Genomic DNA, 20,982 nt, shown 5'->3' on the forward strand with positions numbered 1-20,982 from the left:
TTTCTTGTACTCCGCAATCATCTTCTCCACACCTATCGATCCTCTCTTTTTTGCCTCCTCGAACTGATGTGAAGCAATTCTCAACACACAGCCAAAGGCCCTATTGTCATTGTTATACAACATTGTTGTACAATATTTAGCACGAAGAAGCTGCAAAGACTTTGATTGTTTGTTTGTATGATCACATTTTCAGTCGATGACCTTTGTTCCCATATGACGCATTGCATAAAGGTCACAATCCATAGTGTCATCTTCTGTACTCCATTTCAGCTCTAGAACATTTCACTTTTGCATTTCGAGCGATTTGTCCGTAGCTAGAACATTCACCTAAACTACAAAGAAAGATAGTATTTCCATCATGATAACTAATACTGCAATATTATAAATGATGCACTGCAATATTTGGTGATAAAAATGCTGCAATATTGTAAATAATGCACTGCAATATTACTATTTGTGATAGTACTATTTGAAATTTTATGGTTAAAACCTTTTTTCGTGTTATATACTTACAATACTAGGGGAGTGTTATATTGCTAACTCATAACTTAATTGCTAACTACAACTAACCATTAGATATTCAAATTAAGGGCTTAGATCATAATCCCTAAATGTCAATATGATCAACGAAAATCGTCAATAAGGTCATAGGATTAATTCCAAAAATTATCAATAGGGGTATGTATTAATGGCAATTAACTACACATTTAGTTATAACTAACTTTTAAAAGAAATTCAAAACATTTAAATTCATATAAAATATATAAAATTAAAGATAATTTCATAAAGATTCCAATGATATCCTACATGCATATGTTCCGACGTCAAAATTTTAAAAAAATTCGAAATTTTTAAATTTTTTCGTACAAGCAGAAATGTCAACATACTATATAAAATATGTCAATATAATACATGTAGAATGTCAATATAAGCAATGGGTTAACATTCTTAAAGCATTGGGTTGACATTCTCAATGCATTGTGTTGATATTTTCGAAACACTATATTGACATTTTCATCCAAAACCCTAATTTGGAGTTTTTTTTATCTTTTTTTTATTTTATTAATAAAAACGAAAATTACACGTGGCAAATTGTAGACCACACATTGTCTAAAATCATATGGCCTTAAATTAGTTGTAGTTAGCAATTAAATGACGAGTTAGCAATTGATCACTCCCCTACAATACTATATACAAAAATTCTTCAAAATAAAAATTATGACTATAACTTATATTTTGTTAGTATAATAAATTACTCCTATAAATTTTATTATTTTTTATTAGCATATAAAAATTCAAGATTTTAAAACAATAAAAATAGAAAATCAAAAAGGAAATAATCGTATATTATTTCAAATAGAATAGTATGAAGGTTGCTAAAAAGTTTAATTCTATCAAAACTTCAACATGCTAGTACATAACACAATTCTCACTTCCATATTAATATTATTAGGAGAATTTCCATAAAATGAGCAAATGGACGTTTACTCCTCTCTTATTGTTCCGTTAGTTTATAAAATATCAAGAATATTTTATTAATTAGGAAAAAGAATAACAAGGTCTATTAGATCAAACAAGCAAAATGTTCCTTAATTAGTGCACTAAGAATTAGGTTTATATATATGTCGTCCAAACTCCAAAGAGCCCATTAGGGTTTATGAGCCCAGCCTCTTTCCCCCCCTCTCTCCCTCTCTCCCACTACAGAGCCCGAGGTTCACATCACGCTGCGTCGCTGAAGTAAGTGTTTCTCGACGTCTCTTATCGCGTTTTCGATTCTCCTCTATCAATTTCGACCGATAATGGAGTCTTTTTCTGGTTTTTTTTTTCTATCTTGTTTGTATTCTTACCCTCTATGTATTCGTGTGATGATTGGGGATGGATTAGGGTATCTGGAATTTGTGTTGATTTTTGTGTGCATGAAATTGGTGGAAGATTTGTTTTATGGTGAAATAAAGGGAACTCATAAAATTGCAATCTCATTTCTTAATTCTTCGCAGTCTCCACTCGCATAAAATTCCTAAAGAATATTCCGCGCCCACTAACTTTTTATACTCCATCCGTTCCATAAAAGTTGAGTCGTATTCCTTTTTAGTCCGTCCCAATAAAGTTGAGTTATTTCCTTTTTTAACAAAAGACAAAACATTTATTTCATCATTTACTTTACTCTCTCTTATTTTTCATCTCTCATATTTATTTAATATAAATTCTTAATCTCCGTGTCCAAAAGTTTTGTCTTAACTTTTATGGGACGGGGACGGGGACGGGGGGAGTACTTTTTAATCATACCGATATATTTTATCTAAATTACACACTAACTCCATGACATTTTTTTAATATTTTAAATTAAATTAAATAATATGATATAAGATCATTGTATAGCATTTAATTAACTAGTAAAATAATTGTCTCCATACATTTTATATGTTAGCTATTAATCTATATACTCCCTCCGTTCCACTTTAGGTGTCTCGATTTACTACTTTTGGTGTCCCACTTTAGGAGTCCTGATTGAAATATTCCATAATTGGTAATATGCCCCACATTCCACTCACATTTTATTATAAAACTAATATATAAAAGGACTCACATTCCACTATTTTTTTTCACCAACTTCCCTTTATATTTATTAAAACCCATGCCGAACTCAACCGGTACTTCTAAAGTGAGACGGATGGAGTAATAAATTGGTACCGGAAAAAAGTGACGGCTCTTCCAATATAATAAAATTGATAAAATAATTGTTTCCATACATTTTATATGTACCGTTTTTTTTTTCCCAATACATTGAATGATATAATATTAACACTGGCTCAGTCCAATATTTAATAACTAAATCAAATATTAATAAGATTAGATTAGGTTAATTCACAGTCATCTTCTCCACGCCGCCATTTTCTTCTCTGTAAGTTTTTTTCTCAGTATTTTAATTTCTCTTCCTTCACTTCTTCTATATTGATAAATATGAATTGATTTGAACTTGAATGCAATAATTCAAATTATGAAAAGTGTGTTTTGTATACTTATAGTGGAAACCTAAAGATAAAATTTTCTTTTCAAAAACCTATAATATGGGATTGGTTTTGCAGCACTTGAGATGGTCTCACTATTTGCATAAAATAGGTGGAAGATTTGTTTTATGGATGTAATAAAGGGAACTCATAAAATTGGCGGCACCTCCTCCGCCACAACGCTTCAACTCCTCCGGCAAGTATGTATATATTCTTAATTATGATTTGTGCGTTTAGCTGTTTCTAATTGGGGATTTCGTGTGTGTGTACCGATCTTAATTCTGATTATCTTTTAATTTCATTGTCACGATTTAATGTAAAGTGAAGAGCTTCTAGAATGATTCACGAATGTTGTTTAGTCTCCTACACTGAATCAGAAATTTGAATGGAAATGTTCAAGTGAATTATTTTGTTCCCTTGCCAAGCCATTCAAAGTCAAAAGCACATTCTTGCCACAAATTGTTCAATTTGGATCAAAATAATTCACAAATACACTTGTAATTAGGAGAACAGAATTTGAATATTTGATTTGCATCATAAAGTATCAATTTCCGAAAATTCTCCTACTTTTTGTGACTAAGATTACTTAAATGGACTGATTTGGCAGCATGGATTCTAATTCTAAGAAGAAGCATGTTGATAGATGGTCGAGGCTTATCTGGAACAACGATCTTTTGTCGGAAATATTCGTCCTCTTACCACCAAAATCTGTTACCCGATGCAAGTTGGTATGCAAACACTGGCTCTCACTTATCTCCTCTCATGAATTCTGCCATCTCCACACCCTGCGCTGCCCAAACCCGCGCCTGTCTTTTATCCTGGACCCTGACGTGATCAACGATAAGTTCTTTATCATTGATCCCATAATGAATCGTGAAAAGCTGATGCCTTACACCTTTTGCGTTCCAGAACACATACTACTAATGCGTACCACAAAAATTTCTTGTAATGGCCTGATGCTGATACCATCTTTTAGAGACTATCCAATAAAGAGTTTCCTTGTTTACAATCCGACCACTAAGCTGTCAAGAAATGTCAGTGTGACCAATGCTAATAGTGTTGCGGCATTTGCCTTAGCTTTTGATCCTTCAAAGTCGCCCCATTACAAGCTTGTATTCATTACGTCAACCACACACTTTTGCACCAACCCTCGTGACCAGATACATACTTACCAGATCGAGGTTTATGAATCAGAGGCTCACGCTTGGAAGCTCAGGTTGGGGCCATTTACGTTCCCTAAGCAGCTTTCCGAGTGTGGCGAATGCTGGGGTGCGGGTGTGTATTGCAATGGCTCGATATACTGGGAGATGTGTGATAGCATCGTCTACTATGATATTGCTCATAATGAATTCAAAACTTTCTCTATGCCTTATTATCAATCTTACGAGGCAGGAGAATTAATTAGCGGGAGCATTTCCTGTCTCCAAGAGGCAAATGGTCGTCTATACAAATCTAGATACCTCAGAAGGGACGACAGTCTATCAATTGAGGTGTTTGAGTTGGAGATGAATGATGATCGTTCTTCTTCATGGCTATTGAGGTACGAGGGAACAATTTCTCATCACGAACCTAGCTTAGCTTTTCAACTGAGATTCATTAAGGGATCATACGACACAAAGATGTGCAGTGCAGTGTTCAATAGTTACGGAAAGATCATAGCCTACAGTTTCCTCGACAACAGCTATAAGCTGCTTGTTGATATGAATTGCCATCCAATTCCCATTAGTTTTGGTCGTCATGGTTCTAGGTTTAAAATTTATGAATTTATTGAATGCTTAGCTGTGGTTTGATGCAACTCAGACTTTTATGTAGATTCTGGCTCTATGCTGAAGATCATTGGTTTATTGGTTAGGTGTTTGCTAAGTTACTATGTCTTATTGCAACATTTTGTATTTTCTTAGGTTGTGTTTATGAACAATCTTTATTTAAGCTACTGAATATGCATATTATGTCGTCTGAGTACCAAAACCTTAAAGTTTGGAGTCGAACTGATCGAATCGGTTCATTTTCTGGCCAAGTCAAAACATACCATCTCCGTCCTAGATTTACCGTTGATCTCTCTTACAATTATGTTCAAGGAAAACCATCTTTCTCCGCCGGTTTCTTCGGAGAGTTTGTGATTGGAAAACTCAGGTAAACTTATCTGCAGCTTCAGTGCTATATTCATGTGATAATCACATTGCAGCTCTTTCTTGTTTCCCCTTCTACACTAACAATGGTTTAAATACAAGATAATGTAGTTGGTTGTATTTATTTAATTCTTATTTTACTAATTTTACATTTTGTATAAATAAAATAAAACATAAACATATTTCGAGAAATTTTAAAGCAAGTTTTAGAAATTTAAATATTTTTTTTTGAATTTGAAGACTCTAATTTATTTATTTATTATTTTACTAAAAAACTTAACATATAATATGTCTATTTAATATAAAAATTGAAGGTTATGTTTTTTAGTTATTTATATTATAAAATTAATCAATGAATTAGAAATCACATAGAGAGAATAATAAAGATTTTATCGGGTTTTTAGGCCAGCCCATCGGAATTTTGGTTTAGCCATATAAGGTTGCGAGCTAATCGGGTGCAGACTTATCAAGTTAGAAATTTTCAATTCTAATCCTATAAATTTAGCAAGCTATTTGAGCCAACACACAAGTTGCGGACATCACTATTGGTAACTATTTGACAAAAAGTAGTTGTAACATAGGATTAATTTTTAAACGGAAAACATTTACTTTAGAGTTGTACTCGTCCTAGAATATTCTTACATATCTGACGTCATAGAATGACGTCAATAATGAAACGTTTTATAATAGGAAATTCAAGAATTAGGAAAACCCCGCTTTTCTTATTCTATTTATCAAATTTATTTTTCAATAACTTTTCAATAGATCAGTATTTCATTTTAAACGTTTGAATAAATACAAGAATTATGATTTGATAACAATTATGCCCAAAATAAAGGGTTATTTTAAATGGAACGAATTAGTTTTAATTATGTTTCTCTAGTTCTTATTTTTCAAACTAATTACACAATTGAACACCAAATATTTACACATTTTAAAAATAAATTTTGTTTAAAAAAGTTAATTTTCATATCATATTCATATTCTAACGAATATTAATAATTTTAGAAAAGTATACAATAGTTACGAATGACGAATAGATTAAAATTCTAGAAAAGTATACTATAGTTACAAATAATTTGATATTATGAGCAGAAAATATTAAGGGTAGACTAATATGGGACAATGTATGATAAAAGTTTAATAGATCACTATTTATTTATATCTCATTTTTGGATTTAAGGATGATAATGTAATATTTGCATTGAACATATAGCAAAGGCATTTTAGCATTCACTACAAAAAAAAAACTCATGATTGCAAGCACAAAAAAAAAACTCATGATTGCAACACTATTAGCATTGGTCACACTGACATTTCTTGACAGCTTAGTGGTCGGATTGTAAACAAGGAAACTCTTTATTGGATAGTCTCTAAAAGATGGTATCAGCATCAGGCCATTACAAGAAATTTTTGTGGAACGCATTAGTAGTATGTGTTCTGGAACACAGAAGGTGTAAGGTATTAGCTTTTCACGATTTATTTTGGGATCAATGATAAAGAACTTATCATCGTTGATCACCTCAGGGTCCAGAATAAAAGACGGGCGCATACCAACTTGCATCGGGTAACAGAATTTGGTGGTAAGAGGAAGAATATTTCCGTCAAAAGATCGTTGTTCCAGGTAAGCCTCGACCATCCATCAAGATAGCATGGGTTGTCCTGGTAATTGTATAGGTAAGGCGAAAATATTGTATTCAAATCCACCATAATAATCAGCTTTTAAACTTTTGTTTATTTATCCATTAAAAAACAATAAAAATAATTGTTGGCAAAAAATATATAAATAGTATCAGTATATCTCTAATAGTATACTACTGTATCAGAAGATTTCAGTATGGTAACAATATGAATTTTTTATACCTTGTACACGGATAATATGGTATATATATCAAATTTTAATATATTCTAAAATTATTTAAAATGTATAAATCAACAGAAAAGAAAAGGAAATAGAAAAAAAAAGCAAAAAAATAGAGAACATGTACTAAAATAAACGAAAAAAGCAAAAATAAAAAATGAAGGCTAAAGCAAAAAATTTGCCACTTTATTTCACTACTTGAAACTAAACATCGTAACTTTTAGGCACAATAAGAAGTGCATTTTTCTTCCGCATGGCGAGGCCGGGCAAAGGCTCTGTATCCACGTCTTCCCTGCAAATCCCCGGGGGCAATTCCCAGTCGAAAGTATACACTAGATTTGCAACCGAGAGCTCCACATTAAGATGCCCCATCGCCATTCCAGGGCACATTCTTCTCCCCGATCCGAATGGGATAAACTCAAAATCTTTCCCTTTAGCATCAATACTACTATTCAAGAACCTCTCAGGCACAAACTCATCAGGATTCTCCCAAGAATCAGGATCTCTTGCAATTGCCCAAGCATTCACAAAAACAGTTGTTTTTGGTTGGATTTGGTATCCATCAAGATTGCATTTTTCTATAGTTTCTCTTGGTACAAGCAATGGACCAGGAGGGTACAATCTCATGCTTTCATTCACTACTGCTTTTAGAAATGGGAGTTTGGGCAAATCATCTTCATCTACTTTGCCCTTTTTTCCTATCAAACTTCTGATTTCGTTTTGCAATTTTCTCATAGTGGTGGGTGATTTCATGAGAGCTGTCATCGTCCAAACAATTGCCGATGAACTTGTTTCTGCTCCGGCTACAAATATATCCTGCAAAGAGATTGAACAAAATTAAATTTTACAAAGAATAGACTATCCACACTGCACTATTCCAATGTTTTTTTTATCACTGTCCGCGACCCTTGAGCATTTACATTATTCACGAAGTTTCGCATTTCCAAATTTCTTATTGCTTCCGTCTCTTAATATGTGTCCCAATTTGACCGGAACAGGTTTTAAGAAATGAAAAGAAAATTGGTTGAAAAATGTAATTAGTGGGATGAGACCTACTTTTATATAATTCGTATTATAATAAAATGTACTAAGTAAAATGAGTTAATTAAATATGAGGTTCATTGCCAAAGATAGTAAATATGAAGTAAGATTTTAATGAGTCATGGACTAAAATGAAAAACTGGGACATATAATGGGGGACAGTGATAGTATCTTTCAATGCTTTCACATTTACAATTTACGTTAAATCAATTTACAAATAAATTAAAAATACTAAAATTGCATTAAAACAATGAAAATTATGTAACTGAAATAAACAAAAAAATTAGATTTAAATAATTCATAATTGAGCTACACGAAAATTTACATAATTAAACCCTAAAAAGAAAATAAATCAAATTGGAGAATGGGAATTCATGAATGAAAAATAAGTACAAAGAATAACAAATAGGAGTAGAATTTGATTTTTATTAATAAAATTATACTCCCTCCGTCCGTTATTAGGAGTCCCGATTTATCATTTTAATTTATCCGCCCTTAGAAGTCTCGGTTCACTTTTACTATAAATGGTAGGTACGAAGAACCAAAATATAAAAAAAATGAAATAATTTTTATGGAACCGATGAATAATATTTACTAGTAAACTTTTACAGCTTGCACATAAATACAAAATATACTATCACATGATATTTTCGAAACCATAACTCATGTGATTATATTAGTACAATAATAAGAAACGGGTCCACATTCACATGCTAGTTCTGATCAATTGGGACCTAATATAAGAACATATATCCGAATTCAAATATTTTAGGATTTTGTGAATAGCCAAATAATAAATTTAGGATTTTGAACTCATAATTTATGATTCTACTGCCTAAATTTTAAAAATGTTTAAAAATTAACCAAAAATGAGTTTTGAGATCATACCAGTAGCAGGGCTTTGATGTTATCCCATCCAAAATCAAAAGAATGAAGCTTTTGCTCCGATTTGAGCTCAATCAACAAATCAAGAATGTCACCGCCTTCCTCCGCCGCCTCCTCCCATCTCCGGCCAAGATGCTCATCGATAAGCTCCTGGTAAAACGAATCCATCCTCTTGCACGTCTTCTCGAGCTTCGTCAGCATCCCGGTGACCCGATCCACCCACCCGAAGGCCGGAAAATAATCCGAAACGTAGAATGCAGCTGCCACGGCCTGCACTTCTTCTAGAAGCTCGTCGAACCTTCTAGAACATTCCTTCCCGAAGGCAACTCTGCATATCAAGCTGCTGCCGAGCGCCAATGCCATCTCGTTCAAGTTCACGGCCTCCCGAGCGTGGGAGAAGCTCCAAATCTTCGTGATCATTTTGGAGATCTCGTCCTCCCGGATGGGGCGGTAGGATTGGACGCGCTTCGGGCTTAGGAGGTGAATGGATGTGATCTTTCTCATCTCCTTCCAGTAGTCGTTGTATGGAGAGAAGATGATGTCGGAGTTGTTGTAGGAGAGTTTTTGTTGTCCTAAGGATTTTGGTCTGCTGCAAAAGGAGGAATCTTGAGTTTTGAGGACTTCTTTGGCTAGTTTTGGGGAGGAGACTACTAGGAGAGGGGTGCGGCCGAGTTTCATGTGGATGATGGGGCCGTATTTTTGGGAGAGTTGGTGGAGGTAGAGGTGGAGGTTTGTGGCCATGGCGAGGTGGTGGAGGTTTCCGATGAATGGGAGTGGCCGCGGGCCGGGTGGGAGGGGGGATTTTGGTGGTTTTAGGGTTTTGTGGAGGAGGTATGAGATGAGGATTATTGGGAGGGTTATTGATAGTAGTACAAGGAGTATCATTGTGAAATTGGCATGTGATTGATAGTTGGGACTTGGAAGTGTAGGTCTATATAGAGAGAATTATGAGGGGGGGGGGGGGGAGGGGTTTTAATATGTGTGATTGATAGTTATATTTATTACTCACTTACCCCTAAATATTACTCCCTCCGTCCCAAGGAAGATGACCCATTTCTTGGGCGGCACGAGATTTTTATGCAACTTTATTTTGTGTGTTAAGTGGAGAGAGTAAAGTAAGAGAGAAGGGATAAAGTAGAGATAAAAAGATTTCATTTTAAGTAATGGGTCATCTTGATTGAGACAAACTAAAAAGGAAAGTGTGTCATCTCCAATGGGACGGAGGGAGTATCACAGTTTGACCGAGCATAAATTTTAAGAAATATAATGGAAAGTGGATTGAAAAAGTTAATAGGATCTGGGTCTTACTTTTAAAGCATTAATTTTATAATAAAATATGAGCGATAATAAGTTAGTGGAATGTGGAATCCGCTAAAAAAAAATGGTAAAAAGTGAAATGTAACAAATTTTGTGGGACGGGTGAAAATAGAAAAATGCGACAAAAAATTAGAATTAGAGTAACAGCGCACTTGAGTCGAGTGAATGATGGATTCATAAAACAATACTCGTAGACGAAAAATGGGTTTAGGAAATAATACTAACGGAAATAAGAAGTGGATTCAGAAAATAATACTCTACTCACAAATAAAAAAAAAGGAAGTGAGTGCAAGGGAAGAAAGTAAACCTTAATTGGAATCCCACATTAGAGGTCATACAAAATTGATGATTGACCAATATAATTCCCACTTCAAATAAAGTAGATAGTCATTATTTTCAGTTGTTGGAAATCTCCAATAAATTAGCAGTACTATAATGAGAAAGCACCATGTCGGTTGTGTGACAGAAAATGCATAGAATATTTAAGGATTTTAATTAATATTACCTTGATATGTGTGCATATAATAGATCTAATAATCAATAACTCCGTTTACATGTCGACAAAAATATCAATACTGCCATTAAAATTTACTAACCTTTTTGTAATAAAATAAGGTTAAAAATTGTCAATTATTATAACTTTTAGGTTCTTTGGAATTAAAAATATTACTGCTGTATAAGTCTCTCCAAAATTAAAACTATATATTGCTATTTCATTTTTACTTTTTTTTTCCACTAAATTTATTAAGGCGTTTTTTTTCTCTAGTTATTTAAGATTGAAGATCGTAATAAATTAAATTTATTCTATAATTATTATTATTTTTTAAGTATTTTAAGTATTCCACTAAATTTATTCTATAATTTATTAAGGAGTTTTTTTCTCTAATTTATTAAGGCGTTTTTTAAGTATTACTGCTTAATAAATTTATTTTATAATAATAATTATTATTTTTTAAGTATTAATGATAGATCTAGACTAACGCTATATGCTCATATCTGTATTTAAATATTGGCCTAGACATTGGAGCCTTCATTAAGTAATTTGTTGCCCTTGTTGATTAAAATTAAATGGTTACATTTGAATTATTTATTTGGCAAAATTTCGATAGTTTAGAATTTTGGATAAATTAAAATAATTATATGGACTGTATCGAGCTAAGTCACTAGAATATTAAATATATTCAGGGAATAAAAGTTAAATTCATAAGTTGTACTCCGTCTGTCCTCAAAGAATATAACTTTAGTTCGGCACAACACTTAATGAAAACTAGTAAAGTAAGAGAGAACTAGATAGAAAAAAGTAATTAAAGTATTGTTAATGACGAATGAGTCATACCTCATTAGAGTGAAAAATGTTTCTAAAATTAGAAAGTACATATTCTTATAAAACGGACTAAAAAGGAAATAATTCATATTCTTGTGAAACGGAGGAGTACAGATTTTAATTAGTATCATCAACTGAACGTTTTGAATTTCAGTTTACTAAACTTAATTATCAAATTATTCGAAGTTATTTAGAAAAAATATTACTACTTCTTATTAAGTAAATCGGATTTGTATAAGTTATAAGTTGATACTACCTCATTATATAATTTGAATGAAATTGAAATCGTGTACGTAGAACAGTAAAGGGTATGTTATTTTGATGGAATTTGGAGGTGGGCACGACCGAACACTCCGATGACCTAGTCAAGTGAAATTGACGCTTGAGAGTGTCCACGGCGCTGGCCCTCTTGGGCATCCCAAGCCACCATTTCTTGGGCATGCCCAACAAATTTGGCTCTGTCCATGAAAACTTGGCCACCACAATGGCGGCCTTCCGGGCTACCATTTTTTGTTATATTTTAATATAACAAAATTTAAATTATTTTCTTACATTTTTTTTGTTATATTTTAATATTACTAGACTAAAAATTATATGCCTATAACAATTTTTTAAAAAATGCATACTTTAAAAATGAGTGAATTGAAACCAAATTTTCGTCGTATTATAGATAGGGGAAAATTATACAACGAAAACTTTTTAAAAACTAAAAAAAATGATGCCACCGCCCGCCTACTCGGTGTCGGAATCCGGCACATCTTCTTCACCACCGCCATTGCCGTCGCCACTGCCGTCGCCACCGCCCCCACTGCCGCTTGCGTCTCCCGTCTGCGACCCTTCGCCCCACCCCAACTTCGACCTCGGTTGAAGAATGATGTTGTAGTACATCCTCTTGGTTTCTGGGTTTATTGACTTCTCGTACGAGGAGAGGCTATCCTGAAGTTGATTCATCATCTGCACCTCTAGGGTATGAGCCAACGCCACCCTTGGTGTTGAGGGCACTGCTGTAGCACTCGCAGCAGAGATTTGGGAGGCGGTTCTAGCTTCCCTGATTGTGGCACACTGGCCCTGTGGACGTGGGCGCCGCGTGAGTGTCGAAGGGGGCTCCTCCTCCGAAGCATCATCGTTCAGGTTGAAGGCATGTGAGTTGCTACTATTACTGTAGTTGTCGGCGACGCCGAGTCTTGTACGCTTCGCACCAGGAGCATGCTCTTTGTTGATGATTGACCTGAATTTTGAGCAGTCCCGCAGAACAAGGTATTCAAGCCAGTAGGTGAACTTGGGCCACTTTTTTCAGTATTGAACAACTGATACGACAACGCCCGCACGTCGGCTTCGTTGCGGCCGCTCTCAGCAAGGAGGAATTGGGTATCGTATATGCCACTGAACCTCTTCAAAGCATTAGTGATCCTGCCGAACTTCTTCCGGATCTGGCTATGTGTATGCTCGATGCTGCTTGGTGGTTTGAATCCGTTGTACACCTCTAGAACGCGCTTCCAGAAGCAAATGTCGGTCTGATCCGTACCAACTATGGAATCCGTTGTGACCGCCTCTTAGGCCCCGGCTACAGCAAGGGATTCATCAATGCTGCAGAACATCGACCGCTGACCTCCACCGCCTCACCCGCAACTTCGCCCGCCATCTCTGCCGGGCCCCTGCTCTCAATCGCGGCCGGCGCCTCGCCCACTGACTTAGCTTTGCCCCCCACCGCCTTCGCCATTTCGCCCCCACCCCCTTGACTTTGCCCCCCACCGCCGCTTCGCCCGCCACCGCCGGCGCCTCTCCCACCGCCACCGCCTCCTCTCCCCATATCCACACTACCGGATGTCGGGGTCTCTGGTGGTGTCCCCATCAATTGTTCCCACATGAATCTATCAGAATTGGGAGGAATTGGAATTGCTGAGAAGGGTTGTTGATCGCGTCCATATTGGGTCGGTAGTCACTGAACCCCGATTGGGGACGACCCACGTTCCTCTGCTGATGAGAGGAGGACTGACCCTAGTGTTGGGGTGTCTGTTGCCACGGCGGTGGCAATTGCGGACTCCACATTTGGTTTGGAGGGGGGTGGGACTCGATCTCCACGGTTGGGAAGATGGAAAGTTGCCGTATCCCGACTCTCCATAGCCGGGAGAATCATCTCCACCTTGCACTTTTGATAGTATGAAAATAGTAGAGAAGGAAATTTAGGGTTTAGAATTGAGAATGATAAAAAAAATGGAAAGAAATAATATATATAAACAATTTTCGAAAAAAAAAATATTTGAAATTAGGAGGGCCACGGCTCTCGGTCCTCTGCAGTGGTGAGCCGTGCCTCGCGCCCAAGAGCCTCGGCCAGGCCGAGAGCTCGCCTCTCCTCGGTCACCCCTGGGCCGCGCCTCCCTTCGGCTCTAGTAGTGCGGGGCCGTGCCTGGGCCGATTCCAGGCCGAGGGCCGCGGCCCTCCCAATGTGGACGCTCTGAGACCACAGGTCAAAGGGCTAGAACATTTGAACTTTACTAAAATAGTAACAAATTCAAATGTTCTACTCCCAGTATGGAGATTGAATTCAACCAAGATTATGTGGGTTTAGATTAAACAAAAATATCGAAGTATTCTAACTGTATAAGCTGCATTTCCTCATACTTATTGTGGACAAATGTCAAGAAGACTTCAACGACGTCGGTTAATTAAGGATATGTATTTTTAAACTTACATTACGAAACTAAAATTGTACTCCCACCATTCCGTAGTAGTAAGGCGTTTCTTTTCAGCACACAATTTATGATATATTATATTAACTAAGATGAGTAAATTAATAATAATGTAGGAAATTTAAAATATAGAGAGATGAAGAGAAATAAAAAATGAGCAATAAAAAATAAATACATTGACTTTTCTAAAGGAAATGATTTTATTAGTATAGAATGTCTCCTCTCAGAACGTAAGGAGTACCCCCTCCTTAAAGTAGAAAATGTACTCCTCCCTCTTCCATCTTCATCCTATCTCTAAGCGAAGTTGAGAACACAACTTTCCATACTGAAATTATGTTTTGAATTCACAACCCGTGGGCTAGCTCAAATAGCCTGCTAAATTTATAGAGTTACAGTTGAAAATTTCTAGTCCGATAAACTATAGTCCGATTAACCTGCATCCGATTAACCCGCAACCCGTTAAGGTCAGACCTAAAACTAAAGGGCTGGCCCGATTTGTTTGACTCCTAATTCAATAATTAAAAAAACAACTTTCAATTTTATATTAAATATAAAAATTATATACTAAATTTTATTAATATAATAATAGATAAAATAAATTGGAAACTTCTAATTCACTAAGAAAAACATTTAAAATTCTAAAATATGCTTTTAAATTTCTTGATGTTTATGTTTCATTTTGCATAAATCTCAAATATTAGTATTTTATCATAATTAAATGTTTTACATTTTAAAAATATAGCTAATTTTCAATATTGTTTATTTGATTGATCACATGTTAAATTTATTGGAGTGCTAGCCCGAAACCCAAGTTTTTAGGGTTAGAGTTGAACTTCTATGACCCGAAAAAATACCACTACCCGATTAGCCTGCATCTGATTGAGCCATAACTAGGGTAGGGCTGGCCCAAAACCCCCTGGGCCGACCCGATTGACCTCCCTACCAGAGACATAGGGCTGGCGAAACCCCCCGGGCCGACCCGATTGACATCCCTACCAGAAACATCTAAGGAAGTCAAAATTCATAAATCTTGTATTTTAATTAAGTTTTATAATAAATAAATTAAATAGAAAATGGAATAATGATAGCCATGAATAGTGAAGGGAAGAGATAAATAAGAGCCAAATAACACAATACAGATTGTGTTATTTGGGATGATTAACCTTATTTAAGTCCTTCCTGTTTCAATTAATAACAGTACATTAATTCCATGATTATATATTTATAAATCATGATTATAACCTTATTTTAGTCTTTCCGATGATTCACTTTGCGAAAAACAGAATTACTCACGAGCAACCACCACAACCTGCTTCCCGACGTTGCGACCGGAGAATAATCCAACGATAGCCCCAGGCATGCTCTCAATGCCTTGGGTTATGTCTTCGACGTATGTGATCTTCTCTTCCTTGATTAGAGGCACAACCATCTCCAGGAACTTGGGGTAGAGATGGTAATGCTCGAAAGTAGCAAATCCTTCCATACGGATCCGTTTTGTCAATAGGTAAAGCAAGTTGTGGACGCCTTCGAGCTGCTCAATGTTGTATTGCGAGATCATCCCACAAACAGCAATACGACCGTGGTGTCTCATGTTGCTTAGCACCGCTTCGAGCATCTTACCTCCCACGCTCTCAAAGTAGATGTCAATGCCATCGGGGAAGTACCTAATCAACAACCACACAAATTTGTTATTATCTATATAATGATAAATTGCCGGAAAGACTATAAATTTGGTCAAATTCTTGCATAAAAATTACTATATATTTGGATTTGTTATCCACAGACGTGGGATGATTGCGAACTGATCCATACTTGGTGGTTTTTTCAGCTGATTTTTACCAAACTTTGCGATTGCGAATTTTTGTTGGATACTAAAGGATTTTTTCTTATATAAGAACATACTCCCTCCGTCCCACAAAGATTGTCCCATTTTTCTATTTTCGTCCGTCCCACAAAGTTTGTCCCATTTCCTTTTTACCATTTTTGGTAGTGGACCCCATATTCCACTAACTTATTCTTACTCACATTTTATTATAAAACTAATACTTTAAAAGTAGGACTCACATCCCATCAACTTTTTCAACTCACTTTTCATTACATTTCTTAAAACCCGTGCTGGGTCAAAGTGGGACTATCTTTGTGGGACGGAGGGAGTAAATACGTGTATTGTGTGTTAAATTACTAACTATTCTTCAATGTTAAATAAGTATACATATTTTTATAGCAATGATAGAACCTCTTCAACGCTGCATTATAGTCTTGCTCTTCTTTGTAGTTGAATGCTTCGTCAAACCCGAATTTGTTCTTCAAGAGATCGACCTTCATCAATGCAACAGCCGATTTGTTCATCAAATGCGAAACATAAACTTGCCACGGAAGAAAAATAGCACATAAATCGACAACCAATCTAGCCAACAATCTAATAAGTTTTCGATAAGCCATTAGATTCTGACCTTTTCCTTGCTCCCTGCACTCCCAACAACGTAACACCCTGCGCTCTTTGCAAACTGACCAACGAGCTGACCAATAGCTCCGGATGCAGCAGAGACATACACAGTCTCCCCCTTTTTGGGAGAGCACAACTCGAATAAACCAACATAAGCTGTCATGCCAGGCATGCCTAAAACGATAACACAAAACACGTTGATTATCAGTCTCACGTTCGTACATCTCCTATCGTTGTTTTTCAGAAATTATCAAGATACATTCCACAAATCCAACATTTCCCAATCTATTCCCCTCATAATTCAAGCATATATAGTTCATCAACAGCTTGTTTCTTTAATAGTTTAACTGCATACATAACTAGATAAATAACTTGTGCAGAATCATAAACAACTAGTTCTACCTCAGAACTAGGAAGCAGGAATCACAATGGGCTCGAGAAACTCACCAAGAATCCCTGTATAATAAGAGAGAGGCAAATCTTTATCATGAATCTTAAACAATATGTCCGGATCTTTAATAAGGCTATATTCCTCCGAGCGAGTATGCCCCCAAACTAGGTCGCCCGTCTTGAAATTTGGAAGAGACGAATCCAGTACTTTCGAATCCAGTACTTTCGATACTCCAAATACAATAAGAGGCTGTCACCAGAAAAAGGTCAAGAAACACAAAAAAGATGCAACCAACATTGTATCTGATAAGAATATTATTATCCCACATCGGTGATGTGACATAGTCTAGCTTAGTCTCTTGTACTATATATATGTGGCCTATGTTGAGTAATGAAAGATACCGTTTTTATTTTTCTCTCCAAAATCTCAAACTATTCATCAAACAAGAACCTCAAAAAGACATAACCAACATTTTAACTATGGAAAGATACAATTTTTATTTCTTCCCACTATTCATCAAACAAAAACATTACTCCCTCTATTCCATAGTAATGGAGGCGTTTCTTTCCGGCACGATGATTTAAAAAATTGTGTTCGGTGGGTTAAGTAAATGGAGAATAAAGTGGAAAATGAAAAAGGTAGGGAGATGAATACAGAAATAAGTAAGAAAGAGTAAAGTAGGTGTGGAAAAATGGGTTGACTTTACTAAAAAGGAAAATGTATCTATTACTATGGAACAGAGAGGGAGTGTTACTGTTATATTCCAATGAGATCATCTACACAATATTTTATTATAAGTCAATCTTTTTTTTAATAAAATAAAAAATTAAGGTCCCCAATTTAAATCAAGACGTGTATAACAAATTAATTTCAACGAGAAAAATTTCACTAGAAAAAACTAAACTTACACAATCCAGCTTGTAAGGAGGAATATAGTGCTCCTCCTTTATGCGCAAAAGAATAAAAGGATCGCAGGATAAGTAGAGATTCTTGACCAAAACGGCGCCGTCGCAACCGCTGGGAATTTTGAGCTGAATTTTGGAAGTTCTAAGCAACATATCGGATTCTTTCACCGATGTTTTGACATAGTTGTTGAGTATCACTTGCTTGTTGCTAATTTCCTCACCCATTTTGCCGTTAATTCTGGTTGAATTCTGGTGTTCAGCTTCATTGTTCTAATAGAGCAAAAGTTGCATGGGCCCCACCGGGCCATTTAATAAAAAAACAAAATATTACTCCCTCCGTCCCGCTTTAGCAGTCCCATTGACTTTTCTGCCCTCTTTTTGTAAAAATGATAAAAAATAGTTAAAGTGGAGTAATGGTAAAATAAGAGAGACAATAATGTAGATAAGACTCTTCTTTATATTATTCTCTCTTAATTTATCATTTCTCCTCTTTAACTATTTTTATCATTTTTATAAAAAGAGGACAGAAAAGTCAACAGGACAGAGGGAGTAACACTTACATGCATAACCAGCCGCAATTCTTCAACACTGAATACTTGAAAAAAGATCCAATTACGTGGGCCCTACCGGGCCATAAAAAGGAAACTGAACGGGTCTCTGTGTTTTTTTCTTTATGACTATAGGTTATGGCTGCCAAATTTTATTGTATTTGTGGGTAATTAGGTATTAACCACATTACATTAGGTATTGTAGTGAAGTCAAAATGAAATTAATTAACCATTAATTATTAACAAAACTAGTATTTTAATATGGACCAAAACAATATAACCAGATCTAGGAATGAACGGCCCATGAATACCGCGAGAATCAAGCTTCTATTGTTGTGCTTCAAGTCTTCGACCTCGCGATAAAGAAAGAATTGCAAATATGCAACATAGGGGAGTGATCAATTGCTAACTCATCATTTAATTGCTAACTACAACTAATTTAAGGCCACATGATTTTAAAAAACGTGTGGTCTACAATTTGCCACGTGTAATTTTCATTTTTATTAATTAAATCGAAAAAGATAAAAAAAAACGTCAAATTAGGGTTTTGGATGAAAATGTCAATATAGTATTTCGAAAATATCAACACAATGCTTTGAGAATGTCAACACAAATTTAGGATTGACATTGTATATGCTTTATATTATCTTAGCTGCATTGACATTAACCTGTGTACGAAAAATACGAAAATTCTAGATTTTTTTTTTCAAATTTTGACGTCGGAACATATGCATGTAGTATATCGTTGGAATCCTTATAAAATTATCTTTAATTTGATATATGTTATATGAATTTAAAGTTTTGGAATTTCTTTTAAAAGTTAGTTATAACTAACTTGACATTAATACCCCTATTGATTTTTATTGGAATTAATCCTATAGCCTTATTGACGTTTTTTGTTGATCGTATTGACATTTTGTGGTAGATGATTTAGGCCTTTAATTTGAATATCTAATGGTTATTATTGAGTTGTAGTTAACAATTAACCATTGAGTTAGCAATATAACACTCCCATGCAACATATTCATAGTTCCAATACTCTAAATTATATTGAAAGTTTCTACCCATTCCATGTATAATGCATGCACCGTTAATGTATTTTAATGGTTATACTAAAATAATAGTTATAGAATAAATTTTAGGTTTTAATCAATTTGCATGATTATTGTCAAGATCATCTTAAACATAAATACAGAAAATGATCACGTCACCCATTTTTGATTTTAGGTTTTAGATGATTACTATTCTTTTTCTCTTTATTTATATACACGATAAATTTAGACAAATAAAACAAGTAATTATATTTATTAATGTTAAATACTTATAAATTAAATTAATTATATGACTAATTATATAGTGTATTTTTTTTAATATTTTCATTGCACATTAATTGTATGATATTATATACGAGTGCTATGTTAAATTATAAAAATAGTTAAATAATAATAAGATGAGATAGTGATCAATTGCTAACTAATTAGCAATCCAAAATTAAGATCAATTTTTAACCATTAAATTATGAGATCTAGTGCAACATATAATGACAAGTGGATTATATTTTAAATTTAAATAATTATTAAATGAAACTAAAGGGTATTAATGTCAATTCACTCTTATTTAAATTATCCCAAAACTTTAAATACGTAACTCTCTCGATTTAAATTATTTTTGCAAAAAATATATCAAACTAAAGGTAATTTTATAAGGATTCTAACGAGATTTCAATTGCATATATACAGACGATGTTTGGATGATAAAATTTGATGATTTTTATTTCAATTTTCTTGATAAACAGATTTTTTTATCAATAAATACATCAAAAAATCTCAATATAATGCATGTAAAATCTCAATAAAACTATGTTAATATTTTCGTATACTTGTGTTGAAATACTCATGTTATTGTGTTGATATTTGTAATACACTATGTTGATATAAAAAACACGAAATTTATGATATGATAATAGAATGAGGATCTTACCCTTTTGTTGAAAATTTGTCTACTATTTATTGAAATTCGTGAGATTTAATCTTATCCATTTATTTTAAAATCTAAAGGTGGAGATTTGATCTTGATTTTGGATTATGATGCTATAAGCTATATAAGAGGACTATGATCTAAAAACTAATACGAGTACATTTTATCCTTTTCAATATACTATCAAAAAGTTCCATAAACAAAAGTTCCATGAATAACATTTAAATTTAAAATTATAAAAAAGCTAAAACTACTCTAACAAAAGTGATAGTGATCCTCGACTAAAAAATTAATCTTATCAAAGTTAATTAATAGGAGTACTAGTTAATACATGAAATATCTCCATAGTTTCATAATAAAATAAAAAAATTATAATAGTTCTAATACAAAGTATAAAGCTATTATTTTTTATGTTTACGTATAAAATGACTTACAATAATTGTGACGATGATTAAATATT

General features: G+C 34.4%; 3 protein-coding genes across 3 annotated transcripts; 1 reads left to right on the forward strand and 2 right to left on the reverse strand.

The window, feature by feature from the left end:
* Positions 1–3,121: 3,121 nt before the first annotated feature.
* On the forward strand, positions 3,122–4,922 carry LOC148931362 (F-box protein At5g07610-like). Its single transcript, XM_089063602.1, has 2 exons — positions 3,122–3,208; positions 3,616–4,922. The coding sequence occupies exon 2, from the start codon at positions 3,617–3,619 to the stop codon at positions 4,796–4,798; it is 1,182 nt and encodes a 393-aa protein (XP_088919728.1). The 5' UTR covers positions 3,122–3,208; position 3,616; the 3' UTR covers positions 4,799–4,922.
* A 2,044-nt stretch (positions 4,923–6,966) lies between these two features.
* On the reverse strand, positions 6,967–9,809 carry LOC125209223 (6,7,8-trihydroxycoumarin synthase-like). Its single transcript, XM_089065711.1, has 2 exons — positions 8,928–9,809; positions 6,967–7,814 (listed from the first exon to the last, which is right to left on the reverse strand). Exons 1-2 carry the CDS (start codon positions 9,807–9,809, stop codon positions 7,203–7,205), a joined length of 1,494 nt encoding a protein of 497 aa, XP_088921837.1. The 3' UTR covers positions 6,967–7,202.
* Positions 9,810–15,413: 5,604 nt separating this feature from the next.
* Positions 15,414–18,246, reverse strand: LOC125200948 (2-alkenal reductase (NADP(+)-dependent)-like). Its single transcript, XM_048098796.2, has 5 exons — positions 18,001–18,246; positions 17,149–17,341; positions 16,709–16,875; positions 16,492–16,574; positions 15,414–15,919 (listed from the first exon to the last, which is right to left on the reverse strand). The coding sequence occupies exons 1-5, from the start codon at positions 18,220–18,222 to the stop codon at positions 15,541–15,543; spliced, it is 1,044 nt and encodes a 347-aa protein (XP_047954753.2). The 5' UTR covers positions 18,223–18,246; the 3' UTR covers positions 15,414–15,540.
* Positions 18,247–20,982: the final 2,736 nt, after the last annotated feature.

Source organism: Salvia hispanica, chromosome 2 (genome assembly GCF_029641045.1).
Source record: "Salvia hispanica isolate PSC_SH4W2 chromosome 2, Shi_PSC_v1, whole genome shotgun sequence".
Classification (NCBI taxonomy): domain Eukaryota; kingdom Viridiplantae; phylum Streptophyta; class Magnoliopsida; order Lamiales; family Lamiaceae; genus Salvia; species Salvia hispanica.